The sequence below is a fragment of the Diadema antillarum genome, unplaced genomic scaffold (assembly GCF_040938485.1).
Source record: "Diadema antillarum isolate AM-2024a unplaced genomic scaffold, OU_Dant_1.0 seq00000825_RagTag, whole genome shotgun sequence".
In the NCBI taxonomy this organism is placed as follows: domain Eukaryota; kingdom Metazoa; phylum Echinodermata; class Echinoidea; order Diadematoida; family Diadematidae; genus Diadema; species Diadema antillarum.
Genome location: NW_027271702.1, coordinates 124,218 through 142,057, shown reverse-complemented (window position 1 = coordinate 142,057; position 17,840 = coordinate 124,218). Strand labels below are relative to the sequence as shown.

Sequence of the window (17,840 nt, the reverse complement as noted above, 5' to 3'; positions counted from 1 at the left end):
ACTAACAATCATTGGTGTTTGGAATTGGGGGGGGGGGGGCCTGTCAAAGTACTAATAACTCTTCTCTCTCTCTCTCTCTGCAAAGATGCTCCTTATGAAACACTTCAGGATGAGGTCGGTGCTAGAAATGCCAGCAATGATAAGTCGCCTTTGAAGGAAGAGGTGCCTCAGATTCAGCACATCTCTTTCTTCCCAGTCACCAGTACAGTTTTTATGGAAAGGCATGTCGGATCGGATTTTTAGCCGATCAAGACTGATTAGGCGCGGACGCATATCCTGGTTGATTGTCCCACATGACACTCATTTCATGACTCGCTGGCCATTTGCAGGGTACATAGCTCATGAACCGGACACGTGTCAGTTTCGACTTGGGATGCTTGCCTGCTGATGGGGTCATTTTGTGTCTAATGACATCCTCCGTTACCCCCCCCCCCCCCCCCATCTTTTTTTCATTTAGCGACACTTCATTACTCCAGTCGACAAGCATTCGCCAACATTCCAGCCAAGGTTTCCACACAAAACAATAAATGATGTCTGAAACTCTTGTTGCAAAATTCTTATTTTTTCTTTATGCAGTATGAAGTGCAACAAGGGAAATATTTGAAATGCCTTGGGGTAGTTTTAAAGTTCTCAAAGGCAGTTAGTATTATAGATTGTCAGCAAGCTTGAGGGTTCTGCCAAAGGACTTCTTGATCAAATGTAATGGGTGAGCAATGCTGTAACAAGCTTGTTTTCCTATCTAAAATGCAAAGCATGTGAAAACTGGAACAAGATATTTCCTTTCAAGTAGGCCCTAGATGTTTCAAAATAAAAGACTTTCATTGCAACAGTTAGCTACAACAGTTTCAGTATCTTGGTTTCCAAATCTTCTTCTTTTTCTCTTAGACTTCAGAACAATCTCGGCCACTTTTTGTCTGGGCTTTATTCTCTTCCAAATATAAGATTTAATGTTTGTGAATGATTGTTAGAATGGGAAAATTACAAGGGTAGGAATGATACAATGTATTATCCTCTTGAGTCATTCCATAAGTAAAAAGGTAATGAGGTGTGGTTGCTACAAGAAGGCTTCAATTTCACTATTTTAGTTCATTGGGCATCAGTCATTCTCTGAAATCTCTCATTTAGAATACTTTCAAAAGTACAAAGTGTTTGTATTTTTGTCTGAATGTAAAACTATTAACCATGGAATCATAACAAAGAATGAAAACAAAGTGGAACTATGAGGCCAATGTAAATAAGACCCCAACAGATCAAGAAGTGTGTGCTGTGTGTGTGTGGTTACTCCATGCTATCCTGAAAATTGTTATCAATTTATTTATACAAACCCATTTTAATGTTTAGTGTAGTTTGGTGTAGATGGTAAAGTTTTTTTCCTGAGCTTGTTGAATTTGTCAGAAGGAAAAGAATTGTCTTAATACTACTACAGTGTACTACTAGCTTAGGCACTGGCATACAAATCTGTGAGTAATGAGATGACTGTCCAAAATATGTTGATAGGCACATTTACTATTTCAGACTGGCGACAGAAGAGGTCCTGAGTTTCATTTTTGTGACACGATGTTAGAAGCAGGGTTTTGTTCTATTTTTAGTTTGTTTGTCTTTTTATCAATCGTGAAAATAGTTCCGGTATGCAGGCAATGTTGCGGCATCATGATTACTGGAATGAAAGTGTCTGGATGGGATTTGCTTTGCAGTAATAGAGGCAGAATAAAATAACTATATGTGACCGTGCATCACAAAACGAACAAAAAGTCGCACACACTGATTTTGTGTGAGGACTGAAAATAGGTGAAATGACTTTTTCATATTTTCTGGAAGAGCAAGTCTTCTTCTACATTATGCTAAAATTTGGGATCATAAAACGGGCAGGAAAGTGTGTTTTCTAGCACTTTATCTCGAACATTTTGTGGCAGAATAGTGTGATTAAGTGTGTCTTTAGAGTCCTCTTTTCATTTCTGAAAAACCTTGTACACACTCACCACATTCAACTCCTATAACTTTTGAAAGGATAATGCTACTGCTTTAAAAGTTGGCATTAATTAAGAACAGAGTATGCTAATAAGGCATGCTTAATTTCAATGTGATCTGAGTGAATGTCCTCATTGTTGTTACTCCAGCGGTTTACATCCTGTTTTGTCCCATTCATCACACAGCTAGCACAGCTTGGTAAAGATTAAGCGCTTGGATAGACACTGTACTTCAGAGCCTCTTTCTCAGTTCACACTTTTCCTCTGAGTGTGTGCTTTCTTTCCAATATTTAGATAGGTTAGGAGAGTCCATTTTCTTTGAGTTATACATTAATTTAAAGCTTTAAGTCTGCTCTTTCAGATTATGCTCTTGACTAAAATTTCATGTCTTGCGACTTTTTGTTTGTTTTGTGAATCAGGGTCACACATTCCAAAAGTACAAATTTTAAGTGGAAACAATGATATATCCCCGATATTGATATGATTTATAGATAATTATGATGACATTGATATTGGTATCTAACAAAGAATTATTCCGTTATTTTGTTTGTTTGTTTGTGTTTGTGGATGGCAAATGTCTTTCAGGTTTTCACATTATAGCACACTTTCCACTCTTCTTAATAGTCCCATCTGTCATTTTTTATGCTGGCTGGAAAATTAGATGGCACTCTATGAGCCTAAGCCAAGGATAACCTAGCAACTGGTCATCTTATCCTTTTGGCATGTGCATCACTCACTCCCTCCAATCAGCATCTTTACATTCATGCCTGCTGTCATGTCGAGTATCATCTTTACCTCCAGTAAACATCCAGTACCCTCGCCCTCGTACACCGTGACAGCCCCTTGAAATCGCCCTCCGGCCTGTCGCATCAAAGCGCAAGCCGGAGATGGTTAGATAATCCCAAAGCATCTGTGTCATCTGGATGGTGATTGGCAGATATTTAGTCGTAGGCTGTCAACATCAAGATTTTCGTTGTCGTTTGTCTCTTTTTCTTGACCGTTTGAAAAAAGAAAAATCATATCACTCTGGCTTACTTCTTTCCTTTTTGCATCTCCTGTCATTTTTCATTCGCTTGTTTCAACCTATACCTCTAGGCTGAAAAATCCTAAAACAAGTATCATATGGGTAAGGAGCTTATTGAACTAGAAAAATGCTCAGAGAGTGGCTCATCTCCACCCATACACAGATACCTTAAAAAAAAAAGAAATGCCCAATTTACCAATGATAAAGAAGCCTTGTGTTAACCTCATCAGCTTACTGCAGCAGAGCACATGCTTTAGTGTATGTGCAAGCCTCAAATACATGCCACTTGAACTCCCAGGTTCATTGACCCTATTTGCCAAAGGATAAAAAGCCCCTTCAAAATTCATACAAATTCCCAAAATTAATCATCTGTTACTTGTGTCATTATTGACTATTCCTCTAAAAAAACCTTTTACAATTTTCTGAGTTATTTTCCAAACAGACAAACAAACAAACCAACACTGATAAAAACACATTTAACCTCCTTGGCAGAGATACACTATAAGAATCTCTAGAGTCAAATATAACTGGGCTTCCAGCCAGTTACAAGTAAATGACTTGTGAAGTCCAACATATCTAGACAATTATTGTCAAAGATAGAGCACAGTGCACTTAAAACAGAACATAGCAAGATTAATGGCAATGTGGCAAGGCTGCAGTAAAGTTTAAAAATCCAACTGTTCCATTACTGATAACTCTGGAGACAATTACTTTGCAATATCAAGTCACATGCATGACCATGCCAGACAAAGATGCTTTAATCTCACAACTGTTCACTGTTTTTTTGTTTTTTTTGACAGTCTTTACACATTTCCATATTAAGCGCAAAACACTTTCAAGAAGAAAAGATTCAATCGGTATCTATTTACAAAAGTGTTCTGATGTTTTTAATGTTTCTCTTCATTGTAGAAATATTTTCGGCAAGCTTATTGCTGTTTTCTGTTCTCAAAGCTGCCAGGTTTCCCTAATTCTGCAAGATACTACATCAAATATTAGATCATATCGTCATGTCTTGAAAAAAGCATTTAAAGTCCTCAATTCATGATTAAATTTTACCTGTTTAGAAGCATGAGAAACACAAATATAATCCTTATGATGCCTTTGAATTTTCCCTGACTTAAAATGTATACATTTCAGTCAAGGAATGGACTACATTGCAATCTTTCTCTTCACAAGATTTCTTTTGTCCATGCTGGAATTACTATCGATGGTCTTCACGCGCACATTCTCTGTAGTATTAAAGCCTACTCAGGATTTGTAAACTTTGTGTCCTGGAACAGAACAAAAAAAAAAAAAATCAACAACAACAACAACAACACCAGCATATCACAAAAAAAAAAAAAATGTAATAAAAAAATGAAGAACTTGGAAAGTGAAGATAACCAGACCCATTGCAAGGAAGGAGAAACTTAGAAAGTGAAGAGAGTATAAGGAGAGGGGGGAAAAAAAGCCAACCTTGGAAGTTGAAAAGATCCAGGCTCGCTGGCGGGAATTGATAATTCCACGTCGCCATGGCTCATTGGGATGAATTTCAAGCGCTGGACTGTGACAAGTCAGTTGTGAAAATGCCCTTGGAAGCCTTGCAAATGTACCTGGAAGGCATCCCCTCAAGAAAGCAGTAGATAATCAGGGTCACAGTAGGAGAAAGGAAACCTCTCCCTCACCTTTACACTTCATCTCCCCTCCATGTCTTTGGTGCCCTTTAGCTTTGTTACCATGGGTGATAGAGATTTTAAGTAAAACACTGCTTTCTGAAAGCAATTGATTCTTGCTGTATTATAATATGTTGCCACGGACTGATGAAAAGTGATTTCTCATTCATATCTTATTGCAAAGATGTATTACTCTTAATGTATTTCTATTCATTCATTTCTTGGTTCATTTTATGTTACTGTAAAAGTGGTTTCTTTCGCGTACAGAAACTTTCGCGGTTTCCATCGGTGCCGACTTTTTCGCGTGTGTTTAAATTCGCAGTCGGTAATGATAGCTTTGTAACAAGCCACGAGTTCAAAACATTTTCGCATGATGTTAAATTCGCGGTTCAACCTCAAAGCGCGCAAAAGCGCGAAAATAAAACCACCGCGAAAGAAACCACTTATACAGTAACTCCTCCTTGGTTTTATCCACCATTTATTTATTCATTCATTCACTTGCCAATTCTTTCATCTGTTATCATCTATTTGATAAAGACATTAATTACACCATTCCCATCACCCAAGTGGATAGTATAACCTGTACATAGTATGTACTATGTGGAAATAGACATGTTTTCTTTTACTAATGCAGATTCCATGTCAAGATACAAAAATTGCCAAAATAAAGCAAAATATGACAATGATTATAATAATGATACATAAAAGTAAAAGGAAAAAGGAAATAATGACCCAGTAAATATGGAAATAAAAATGCATTTATGAACTAATGATTTTAAGCAAAGATTTATGCTGGATGATGCAGATGCTCATATAGATCTGCAGACTTTGACTTTACCAAAACTACATTCTGTTCAAGCAAACAAGTTGAATTGAAATGACAAAAAAAGTTATTATCATCTTGTTAAATATAATCAATTCATATGAAGTTATATTCCATCAATTATGTTTATTGCAGTTTTGCTGCTGTTATGACAAAAAACAAAAAAAATAAATGAAATAGATAAATCACTACCAATAAAGATTAAAGTACATTGTACTTGATCACCTATATGTTTTGACATTTCCACTCTTTTTGAATAAAAAAAAGTTTCTGTTTGACAGCTCAGAAATAGAAACAAGATGATGCAGTTGCAAGTCAAAGCACTGGTCATGTGATACTATTATAAAGTTTCCATTACAAATGTAGTATCAAGTCTTGTTCTAAAAGAGAACCTCTTCCATCTCCACTCCAAGAATGCCTGATTCTCAGCTCTGCATTCTCAAGTTGTGTTAGTTCTTCGCACTCGAGGATACAAGAATAATTCTCCTTTATCAATCTGTCACTATGATATTGCCCTTTTCTATTTTTGGTCAAACTTATTCCTTGTCTATCGTTATATAAAATGAAGAGCAGACTCTTGAATATGCCACATCAAGTGAACTAATGCTAGCCAGCTTTGACTTTGGAATTGATTTTTTTAAGCCAGAATCCCTAGATTATGTCACTTCCTGAACTACCCACGATTTGTATCACCACTAATATCCAAGGGTCAGTGTAATTGATATTGGTTGTGACAGGTTCACTGAGCTGTGGTGTAGTCGGCAGCGGCGGCAGGCAGCGGCGGGTGAGATAAAATTTGATGTCCTGAGGAGCCATCACTGTGCATCACAGCTGCCAGCTTCGAGTTTATAACCCAGAAGACTTAATGGTTTTCATGTGTACATGCATTGAAGGGTAATGTCATCCGTGGTATTTGCTGTGAGTGCGTCGCCATCCATTCGGCGGCGTATACTCTTTCATTCAGAAATGCAAACGTTAAACCTTGGTGGAAAACAGATGTCTCTAATTTGCTTGAGGGTTCGTTGCATCTTCATAGCACGGAAACTTAGAGGCTGCCCTCAGAAAGAGCTTGTGTAAAGTCACTGGATACTCTCCATAGCCAACCAAGACACTACAGCTGTGTGTGTCTTTTTCTATTCAATTCAATTCCATTCCATTCCATTCCATTAGCTCTGTGTGTGTGTCTTTTTCAATTCAATTCAATTCCATTCCATTCCATTCCATTGCTAAAGCTCTGTGTGTGTGTGTCTTTTTCAATTCAATTCAATTCCGAAATTCCATTCCATTCCATTCCATTGTTAAAGCTCTGTGTGTGTGTGTGTCTTTTTCAATTCAATTCAATTTCATTCCATTCCAGTCCATTCCATTCTGTTCCATTCCATTCCATTCCATTCCATTCCACTCAATTCAGTTCAGTTCAATTCATTTCAGTTCAATTCAATTCAATTCAATTCAGTTCAATTCAATTCATTTCAATTCAATTCTTTATTTCCATCATCAAACAGAAGGCAATCAAAGTACAAAATATACCGGAAAAAAAGTCTTGAAACAATATCCATCATATTAGCATTGAGGCTCTGAAAATATCATCTAAAGTGCAATGATAACTGAATGATGCCAGCACGCCCTACAAAACAGGTCACAATTTGAAACGGGATAATATGGTCCAAAATTTTCAGAGATGGTCATGTATCCAATCTCCAGGCTGGATATTGGGGAGTGTCATTGATTGTGTCAGTGCCACAGGGATAACCCTGACCCTGTCAGTCAGTGTCATCTTCAGTGAATAGGAAGAAGAGAAATGGTGTGTTAATCCAGAACAGATTCTTTCCTGTTCCCTCTGGTGGACCCAATTTCATTTTCAATTCAAAATTTGGGGTCAATTTGACTCCATTGACTTCAGTGAATAAGGATAGAATGGTGGTTAATCTAGAATAGACTCTTTAATTTCCTCCTCCCTCTGATGAACTCCATTGACTGCTAGACAAACTTTTTGATTTTTTGATTTGGTAAACGAGGACTCTGCTAAGCCATGATTGGGTGTAAACTTAGGTGACCTATAAGTCTATGGCAATAAAAGCTGGTATATGAATAAAAACCTGTTATTTATCTTAGTCATTTGTTAGTATTCATATAACTAAACATACACATGTATATGACCTGTCTCTTCAAGTTACCCTGATGAAGTTTACCATACATTGATCCTGAAAGTAATAATGATTGCTGTTCAAAAGTCACATAAAAAGTTGGCTGTCTTGACTAACTCCCCTCTGAATTCTAAAGTCTTAGAATATTTTGTTATGTTTTGTCAGAATAAATCTTCATATTTTGAAAAAGAATGCGACCCAGAAATCTGAACTTATTAAATCCACTTGAAAACAAAAAGGAAATTACAACAATGCCATACTGTAGGAATTACTACAGAAAGGATTTGTGAAAACAAAACAACAAATACCGTGTGATTCACTTGAATTAAGTATTAAATGCTTTGAATCTATCATTCATGCAGGGAGGTAGAAAAAGACTTTGGACCTCCTGATTCATGTTGAGATTTTGAGAGAGTTGTGATTTTGAACACATGTCCAATTGGGGAAATATTTATGCGGATGATGATGTTTTGAAACTGAAACATATTGTTCAGTCTAATCATTCTAATTCAATCCTGCCATCGGGCACTGGTATGATCCCACAACTCTGACTCACTGCGTTGCCAAAAGTTCTTGGAGTTGTTTGAGCAGAGAGTTCAGCTGTCCTCAGCATTTGGACCCTTTGCTTCCAAAGGACATATATTCTTGGGGAAGAAGCTAAGTTGGCCGTCATCACCCAGGCTGGTTCGAGGCCAAGTCGCGATGAGGCGTCCACTCTGATGGCAGTTGGTCAGGCATCAGTGCTGATGTGACGACTGACAACCATTTTGAGACGGATTTCTGGGTAGCCCGAGTCTCCTTTCAGACTGGGAGAATTCTCTCCTTTGTAATCATGTTTCTGTGATGCATTTCTGATTATGTTCAGAGGTTGGGAGTGTTCAGACGCTGAAATTAGTCTCTGTCGCCGACATCAAGCTGCAAATGACATCCCATTCCACAGCTGTGTGGCTGACTCGATGGTCGGGCAGTCACACATATTGCACAGCTTTCAGAGCTAATGTGCAGTTTGTTGCTAAAAGTGAAGGAAGGTGACGCGTAGCCTTGCCTTCTTAGATGTACATGTGTATGTTAGTGGGCAAAATTAGATGAAAAAAGCATTCCAGGCACAATCAAAATTTAAGGAAACAAGACACCTGTAAGCAATGATTGGCAAGATCGGATATGAAAAGACATGATTCGTTATTGCTTTCAGATATTAAACAAATTTGTAGACTAGCATGAAACCCGTCTCTGAACCTGTTTTCAAACAAGTTCTTTTTGCCAATCTGGAAGGTCTCTCGGCTCAGTGCAGGGACGGGAGCCTTAATCACTGTGCTAGTGAGATGAAAGTGCCACACTGACCGAAGCGTGACATTTCAAACATGACCTGGACTTTACCCCACAAGGGAAAGATCCTAGCAGCACCATTATATTGCTTTATGTCCTGTATTTTAGATCATACACAAAAATGTTTGATTTTGTGTGAAAGCATTTTTGTGTGAAAACATTTTTGTGTAAAAAGACTGAAGTGGTGATGATATTTAGATTATAAACACCATACCTTCCTACATATTGCACATGAATACTGACTGCTGTAGCAGAGATTTTTGCGAAAATGGCGTCTACGAGGAGGATCATCCACCAAAATTGGGACAGTTGAGTCTCTGCTACATATGCCTTGCATGAACATAATGTTTTGTTTTGTGCGCTTGGTAAGTGTGCAAATTGCTCAATGCTTGTAATACATCACTGGAAAGCAAACTGTAATGTCATGCTGTGTAAGACTGCCATTACAGTAATAAAATAAAACTTCAAATCTCTCTCTCTCTTTCTCTCTTTCCATCCAGGGCAGTCTTAAAAAGACCTCCAGCAAGAAGAAGGACTCCAGTGCTTGCAAAAAATTACAGTGAGTACATCTTATCAATAATTTTCTAAACAGTCTATTACCAGTAGGCATCCTGCTAGTGGTAATATGCAGTCTGAGTATCCCATATTCTGCATAGATTACACTCTTCTTCCGGCTACTGCAAATAAGACTCCACAGCTGGGATTTTCGGTTGAATATCCTCGGTTAAATTCCTGCTGGACCACGCCATATTCCCATTCTTCTGAGAGTTATTTGAATTTCTATTTCTTTGTTTCCTGTACATCATTACATTTCAATTTTTATGACTTGCATTTGACTTGCACATGTTGATTTTGGTAATCCCATTTTTTTTTTTGTCCCAGATTGGTTGAAGAAGAATTCATCTCAATCATTTGATATGATAAAACTGGAAATATTTAATCCTTATTCCCACATCAGGCCATGTGATAGTTTGTGCATAGCAGGAATAAAAGAAATGTTTTTAAGAGATAGCGATTAGTGACAAGTTTATCCCTTTCTTTCCCCGTCAGGCCCCTGGATGCAGAGAGATTTCAGGACAAGAAATCCGCTTCATTCCGGCTGCACCACCTCATCTGCCTTCTCTACCTGGCCCTCCGATGGCTGCGGGAACCAGTACTCCTGTCAGATCTTCTCAGGTATAAAGACCAGTCTCGGCAGTGACTCCTAAGGTCTGTGGCCACAGTGACAAGCTGTTGAGCTGGCCTGGGTTGGCAACATGTTTGCTTGCAGTCAAGATTGAGGCTTAGGTTTGAGTACAACTGAGCAGTGTTGTGTGTTATCACAAGTTCCATGACATTTGCTCCTGCGACAATTGCTCCTATGAAATATCTGCATGATAAGCCAGACATAAATTCCACCCACAAGCATAACCCTAACCCCTAACCCTAATTCTAATCCTCACATCAAACTAAACCTTAAAACCCTATCACAACCCTAACCCTAACCTGAAGTCCTTGGAGAAAATAAGACTGCAGCAATTGTCGCAGGAGCAAATGTCATGTCACCGTTATCATACCAGTCCTTCTAGTAAAAGGCATAGACACTGTGTCCCTCAGAGAGGACATAAACCAGATACCAACACTTGACCCTTTTAGAGCCAATGCATTTGAATCATATCTAGCCACAATAATCTAGCGCCATCTATTGCCAGTAAACCTGCTTCCTGAGCTTCCTTGCTATTGCGGCTGATTGCACCATTGATTTTGTATAATATGACTGTTTAGATCTATCCCTTTACTTTTTTTATGGGGGGGGGGGGTGGGTGGGAGAGATGGGTAAACCTTGCTACATGAAATGGAAGGCTGGAAGAAACCATGAAACAAAGTCATAATAGTATCCTCAGCAGCCACAGCTATTCAGCCATGGGTGATCTCCAAATCAAAGAGATTGCATTGATTGTAACAATTTTTGAGGGTGCATGGATATTCTTGATGTCACAACAGGGTTCCTGCGGTCATGGAAGACATGGAAAAGTCTTGGAATTTCAAAAATATTTTTCCAGGCCTGGAAAAGTCATAGAAAATGCAAAATTATAGATTTTTCTTGGAAATTTAGAAATTTGAGTATTTTTTGCCTTTTAGGGATATTCTCTTTTTCCAATGTAATTTTGTTTTTGAGGAAAAAATTTCATCGAATAAATCGGACTAACTTTTTCACTACAGACAGTGTCGGGGTGATATGATTGTACACACTGTCGCTTTACATGGACACTACTATCTAGTAGTAGATTTTCATTTATCTGCCATTAACCTCTTAAGTTTTCATGAAGTTACTGTCTGAAAAAGGTTCTGGATTTCTATAATCTTACATGGAAAAGTCATGGAATTCATTTATGTAAAAGATGCAGGAACCCTGTCACAAGCACTTTCTCTTCTCTCAACCCAGGTGGGTGCTGGAAGGCCGCCTGCCATATTACGCCACCAGTGATCTCATTCCTCAGAGGATAGAGCAGAATTTCACCCAGCGAGAAAGCCAGCTCTTCCGACTCCCTCGACCGGTAAGAGGGGAAAACCATCCCATCCCTGTGCAATCGCTATCACTGCTTCCACATCAGTCAGATGCTTGGAATTTCCGATAGGATATTTGGTAGAGGTTGTCGCAAAAGCTGAATGGAACAATTTGCTTTTCTCTTTTATCATTATTACCCGAACTAAACGTCTTTTGAGTTTCTGTTCATATGAAAAATCATAGCTATTCCAAATCAAAATTTATGGGTGTGAAGCGTGGTTGGATGCTAAGTTTGCATGCTGGGTTTAGATATGGGCAATCAGCATGAGCAAAAAGGATTCACCGTCATAATTTATTGTGAAAACCTTTCCAGAATTGGATGCCATTTTCAGAGGAGTCAAGAAACTAGGACCTTCTGTTTAAAGGACTTATTTACCATTTGCAGATGAAACAAAATCCAGCTTTAGTGCTTCAAAATAGTTCTGAAATGTGAGTTAGGGATAGAAACAACCACATCAGTGTAAAAATGTGAACAATAATTAAAAGTTAGAATGGTTTCTACTGTCTACAGTTATGGTTTATTGAGAAAAATAGGGATATCTCCTTAAATAATTTAGGCTTTATTGCACAATTTTTATATGTTGGGATGTATGTGTGATACTACTGACCTACAAATTTGCATCAAATATGATAACTCGAACATTTTTAAACTCACTGCTCCCAATGGTAAACAGTAGCTTTAACCCTTATTGTGCTTTGTTTGCCAATTGGCACTGACGTCTTGGAATTGATTGTCAATGAATAAAGATTACCTAGTCCCTGATAATTGTGTCGCCTTGGCCTTCCTGTTGGACTGAGGCACATTGCTCTATCTTAGTAGGCTAGCTACAAATGTAACTTTATAACTAGGTGAAGTTTGGAGGGATTATTGAATGCTGATGAAAAAGCTTAGCAAGGTAAGATAAATTCAAGTTCAAGTTGATTTATTTCATTTCCAACAAACAAAATAATTGGAAGTACAATGAAACATTCGTATACACAGATGTCAGAAAATCAGTACCACAATGCTATGAACAGAAATAACATTGTAAAAAAGATACAGGTAAATTATCAACAGATATACAAAAAATAACTGTTATGTCACTGTGGTAAATGCATAAACAATATTGCTGGAAATGGAGGGGACTGCTAAAAAGCAGAGCTTGTAGAATGCAGTCCCCTCATACAGAAAAAACATATAGTAGCAAAAACAACAACAACAACAATTTTCCTAAGCGGTAGTAAAAAAAAGAAAAAAAAGACAGAGTAATACACACATACATGCACACATACCAACGCACATTGACAAACACAAGGCGGCTCTCTTGTAAGGAAAGATTGATGAGAGGATAAATGCCTGGGCACTTAATAGGTTAAGATAACTAGATTTTTAATGATGCTAATTTGATCAGGGATGAACTGCATTTTTAGTAGACTGGTTTGCTGACACATTCACAGATAATGCATACCTTTGTCAAAAGGCTGTACCCATAAACCAGAAAGTTTGCCCAAGACTAGCCCAACATGGCAGCAGTTAATGCCTGAAAACTGAAATTCAAGAGTAATTTATGGTTGGAACAAACAGGTGAGTTACGTAGTTCCTTGACCCGATGATGAGGACTAGTCCCAAGTATACTCGGGCAGGTTTCTATGGGATGTTCGTGTTGGAGCAAAATCAGCTCATCCTCAACTGGTAAATATTTCATGATAAGTTTACAGGTGAAAAAAAGAAATCCATCAATTTGAATACAGGAGAAAAATTACATGCAGACTGCTGAAAGAGTGATTAATGAACATGATTTGGCTGTGTGTGGACTGTTTTTACTACCATGTATTTATGATGAGAGCATTTTAAAAATGCTTACTTGTATACTCTAAGGTTTTGCCGAATCTTCACCTCATCTCCCACTCAGAGCAGTCTGCGGCTCTCTCAGATGCAGGCCCCTCTTGCCCACCTCATCAAGGTCTTGGACCTTGAACCCTTGACCCCAAGGAACCTCCAGCTGGTCATCAGTCGCTTCATCGTCTCCCTTGGCCTACCTGGTAAGACGGTGGGTGGGGCCGGTGGTTTAACATCTCATCTCTCAAAGTGTTAGGCTGGTTTTGAAGCATATCATCAAGTATGTTAAAAGACACAAAACAAAACAATAAAAAATATGACAAACAAAATTAATAAAAGGGAAATCGTCTTGCATACTTTTGGTGTATTTTGTGATCATACCAATGTTATCACTATGTAATGTATAATTAGAAAAAGAGAACTGTATAATCTCCATCACTTCCAAGTTTCTAGTAGAATGTGGGTGATCGTGGATTTTTCATTCGTCTCTCTCTCCTTATTAGTGGGCAGGAGGTTGTGGCTTGTGACCCGTTCTTGCCAAATGCCTTTTCAGTTGCCTTTTTACCCATTTTTGCTCAATTTCTGAGGAATGTTTCTCACTGTCTACCTTTGTCTCACTTTCCTGACATGCATCCGATTGAGATGTGGTTCTTATCTTTTCCTTTCTTAAACATGTGTCCCAGAAGTACAAGTTGTCTATTTCCAACACTTTTGAGTGCATATATGGACCCCCCCCCCCCTTTTCTGACCTCCCCATGAGAAAGAAGTGGAGATCAGTTTCATCCTTTTTCCCATAGCATTCTTTTTGCTAGGCTAATTCAATTATATTTGCATCACATTGTCCCATCACCTAGCTCTCTCTGGATTTCCTTTTTAGTCTTTGCTTAAAGAAACTGAAAAGCTATTGCTGATTTATGAAAATACCACTCTGTGTTTGAAATCAGTTAGCATTTTTGCATACAGTTGAACCAGAAATTTTCATATGCATGAAACTTTTTGCGAAGGAGCCAAGAGTCGCGAGAGTAAAATACATGCAAGAATTTTTGTCTACACAATGCATTGAATGCCAGTGGCATTTCGCAGAAGTTTCATGCCATGAAAAAGGCTGTTTGCTCCAATTTGCAAAAGTTTCATGCCGCAGATGTTTCTGGTTTAACAGTTTGCCTCCATGGTGTGGATTATCCCTTGTTCACAGGTGACTTCCACCGTTACACCCACCAGCTGATGACCCGTCACAAGGTGGACCTCCTCGCCCGCATCCCACGGTCCGGTTCCTCCTGGTTTCCCTGGCCTGAGGAGGCCCCTGCCCTCGCCTACATCATCATTGCCATCAAGCTTGCCCTGGGCCTTGATGATAAGACGGAGAATGCACTGTCCAACGTTGGTCGCGAGCTTCGATCTAAGTTACCAGCTGGTAGGAAGGTTGACCTTAATAAATTGTGTAGTGTCAATCCCTTTCATGCGAATAAAAAAGAACTTTAACAAAATTTATTTTTAGTGGAGCCAGTTTTGTCTTTTGATGTTCATCAGTGGCTTGCTTCAATGCCAAGTTTTATTTCAGTGGAACCAATTTTTGCCTTCTGATGTCAATCTGTGATTTCCATCAATATCAAATCAGTGATATTTGTGAGAATCAGACTGGTAACAATAAATTTGGCTATAATGACTAGAAAGTAAACAATGCTATTATTACAAGAGTCGCAGTTTTGATAGAAGAAAGCATGCGAGAACTTATCATGCATTTTAATGTGATCTGTAGCTGTGTGGGAACTGTTCATAGACTTCGTTCAAATATATTTTCATTTCTTTGAAATGCCTGAGGAACTTAATTATCTTTGTGGATGCTTCTATTCCCCTCTGGTTTTTGTTTGGTCCTTAATTATTACCCCATCGTTTTATTCTGAGTATGATTTCACCTTATCCTCACTAGACAGCAAGCTACAGCCCTTTGTGTGGGAGGAGTGGGTGGCAGCACGGAAAATTCATGAGAGGAGCCATCTAATGGACATTGACCTTCTCGCTCCAAGGTCAGTTCTGTGTAACAAAGTGCCATGTAGGACTCTTCTCATGACTTTGAATTCTGCGTATAAACCAGGGGGGCATTTCATGAAGTGTTTTGTTGGGACAAATTTGCTCTCCACCAATAAGACACAAGGATTTCAGTAGCTTATAAACAGTTTGTCAGAAAAAAAAAAAATATCTTGGCAAAATCCTCCATGAAATGCCCTTCTAGAGGTTGCTCTTTTGCTTCTCCGGAAAGCAATTGAAAATTGAATGCCCAGCCACTATGCATGCTGCATCATGAAGAATTTAAAACAACAGCAACAACAATAACTCAAGGGTGTAAGAGGTCTTCCACATGCCATATTATCTTAGAGTCTAATACATCTGTGATGATTGCAGTTTGATTATTAAGATGTTTAGTGCATGTTTACTATGTAGAAAAGCTACAATATGTTTTTTATCATAGTGCCACCCACAGCCATGATATTTTGTTAAAAAGTACTTATTTCATGTGTAGTTTCGTTTTTAAAGAAAGTGAATGTTTTTCACAAAGCTTTTCTCATTTCATTGGATCAAATTCTGGACTGGTTCAGAATGTTATCATGTCTGTCATTGCCATTTTGATCTCATTATGGAGATAGGTTTCTATTTAAACAGCCGTGAAGCAAATAAACTGTCCATTTCTTTGATTATTCTGCAAATTGGCAATATGACAACTGTTTCTTTTCATGCTCTTCCAGTGACGTGAGACAGGTGAAAAATGTTGACAAGTTCATCGATCACCACGTCAAGACCTTTCAGCTGGACTCGAATCGGGCGGAGCTCAACAAATTCAAGAAATACCAACGTAAGGCCAGAAGCCGAGATTGTGTGCCACCTTCAATTGCACTTGAAGGATCAAATTTGTAACCAACTTACCTCCTTTTTTATATCTCCAATAAATGTAAATGAAGACACAGTGTAGACACCGTATTGTGATTTGTGCCTGATGTGTGTACTTATGCATTGCAAAAAGACACACTTGTTAATTTTAGCATAGTGAGTATGAATAGTCAATAGTAATCACTTTCAACCACTTCTTACTTTAATTTACTTATGCATGCATTTTTTTTTTGCTACTATTACTATTGCTTCAAGCATATGACTTATGACAGTCTCACCTTCTGCATTAATTACAATTGTATTTATCCTATCAAACAAGGTTTTCTGTATTGAATATCTACTTTCACTGCATAATATTTGTTTATCATCTGGTCAATTCGTTCTCACATTATTATTGTTAACATTTATTTGTAATAAATGCAGAAAAATATCTGCAAACAAGCAAAATTAAGTATCTCTGATGTATACAGCAGAGATACACGTGTTGTGCTAGATATGATGTCTTCAACAAAAGAGGAGGAATTCTAGGGCTAGAGATTGCAATGCCATTTTATATAATTTGTTTTCATGTATTAGAAGCAGACAGAAGCTGGTATTGTCAAATGTTCTTATTACATGTATTGCAGGTACTGACATGAAGAACACACTCCAGAGACTGTTCCAAGCCCTTCCAACCAGCAATGGAGCAGAAGCTGATGTTGTCACGGCAACCAGACCTGAGGACGTCACGGAGGACTCTGAGAATGAGGAGTTGCGGCAAAATGGCAGCAGTGGGCATGGGTCGCAGGACTCCCCAGTCGATGAGGTCACCACACCCGTAGGGAGTGCTGGTCTTTGTTGGCTTTCAAAGAAACACCTCCGCCAGATGGATTTTTCTCGGCAGAGCACGGAGTATTTGGTCAACTTGGATAAGTTCTGCAAGAGGCACCGCATCCAACTGGACAGTGCAGCATCACCAGCGGCTGCCATGGATACGGCGGGAGGAGATGCCCCACATCCCAAGGATGAGGACCACCTGACGGGCGAGCGGAAGAAGAAGAAGATGAAGAAGAAAAGGAAGAGGAAGCAGGAAGAATCTGAAATGGAGATGCCCTCTGGAAGTTGCGGGGAGGATGACATGCGTCGGAGAGAAACAATCGACTACGAGGCCTGGAAGAGACTTCAAGAAGCCGAGTCTTTCCAACCCTGTCCCGTGGACCGCTCCATCTTCCAGGGTCACGGGGGCTACCTCCGCTACAGCCCCGCCCAGTTCCGGAGGGCCATCAAGGCAACGGAGCTCGACGGGGAGGCCAGCCCGGCAGCCTTCAGACCATTCCACAAATCATATCAGTGGCTGCTGGAACACTGTGCTGCCCTCTATGGGCTAAACTGGACAGACATTCATAGAGCTATTCTCGAGTTGGAAAAGGGTCTATTTGATCTCTCACAGTGACAGTGAATGATTCAACCTTCTTTGTCATTATGATTTTGTCAACAATACAGTACTGCACTTTTCATTGGAAGTATTGCATAATATGTATTCTCATCAATGCATCTCAGCACATTCCTAAGGACTATGGGAACAGCAGTTTGTCAGGTGAAGAGTGTCTCTGACCTGCTACATGTACTGCTGGATTTACCACCACTGAGCTAATAATTTCAGTATCGC

The 17,840-nt window shown here is 38.9% G+C and overlaps 1 protein-coding gene across 1 annotated transcript in view; it reads left to right on the top strand.

Annotated features, from left to right (window-relative positions):
- LOC139740018 (TATA box-binding protein-associated factor RNA polymerase I subunit B-like) overlaps positions 1–17,624 on the top strand; it is a 55,844-nt gene extending 38,220 nt beyond the window's left edge. Inside the window, exons 6-13 of the mRNA XM_071650615.1 lie at positions 9,440–9,498; positions 9,990–10,115; positions 11,365–11,476; positions 13,380–13,509; positions 14,502–14,720; positions 15,237–15,333; positions 16,051–16,157; positions 16,819–17,624. Of these exons, the coding sequence (XP_071506716.1) occupies positions 9,440–9,498; positions 9,990–10,115; positions 11,365–11,476; positions 13,380–13,509; positions 14,502–14,720; positions 15,237–15,333; positions 16,051–16,157; positions 16,819–17,624 (1,656 nt within the window). The remainder of the gene's footprint in view (positions 1–9,439; positions 9,499–9,989; positions 10,116–11,364; positions 11,477–13,379; positions 13,510–14,501; positions 14,721–15,236; positions 15,334–16,050; positions 16,158–16,818) is intronic.
- Positions 17,625–17,840: the final 216 nt, after the last annotated feature.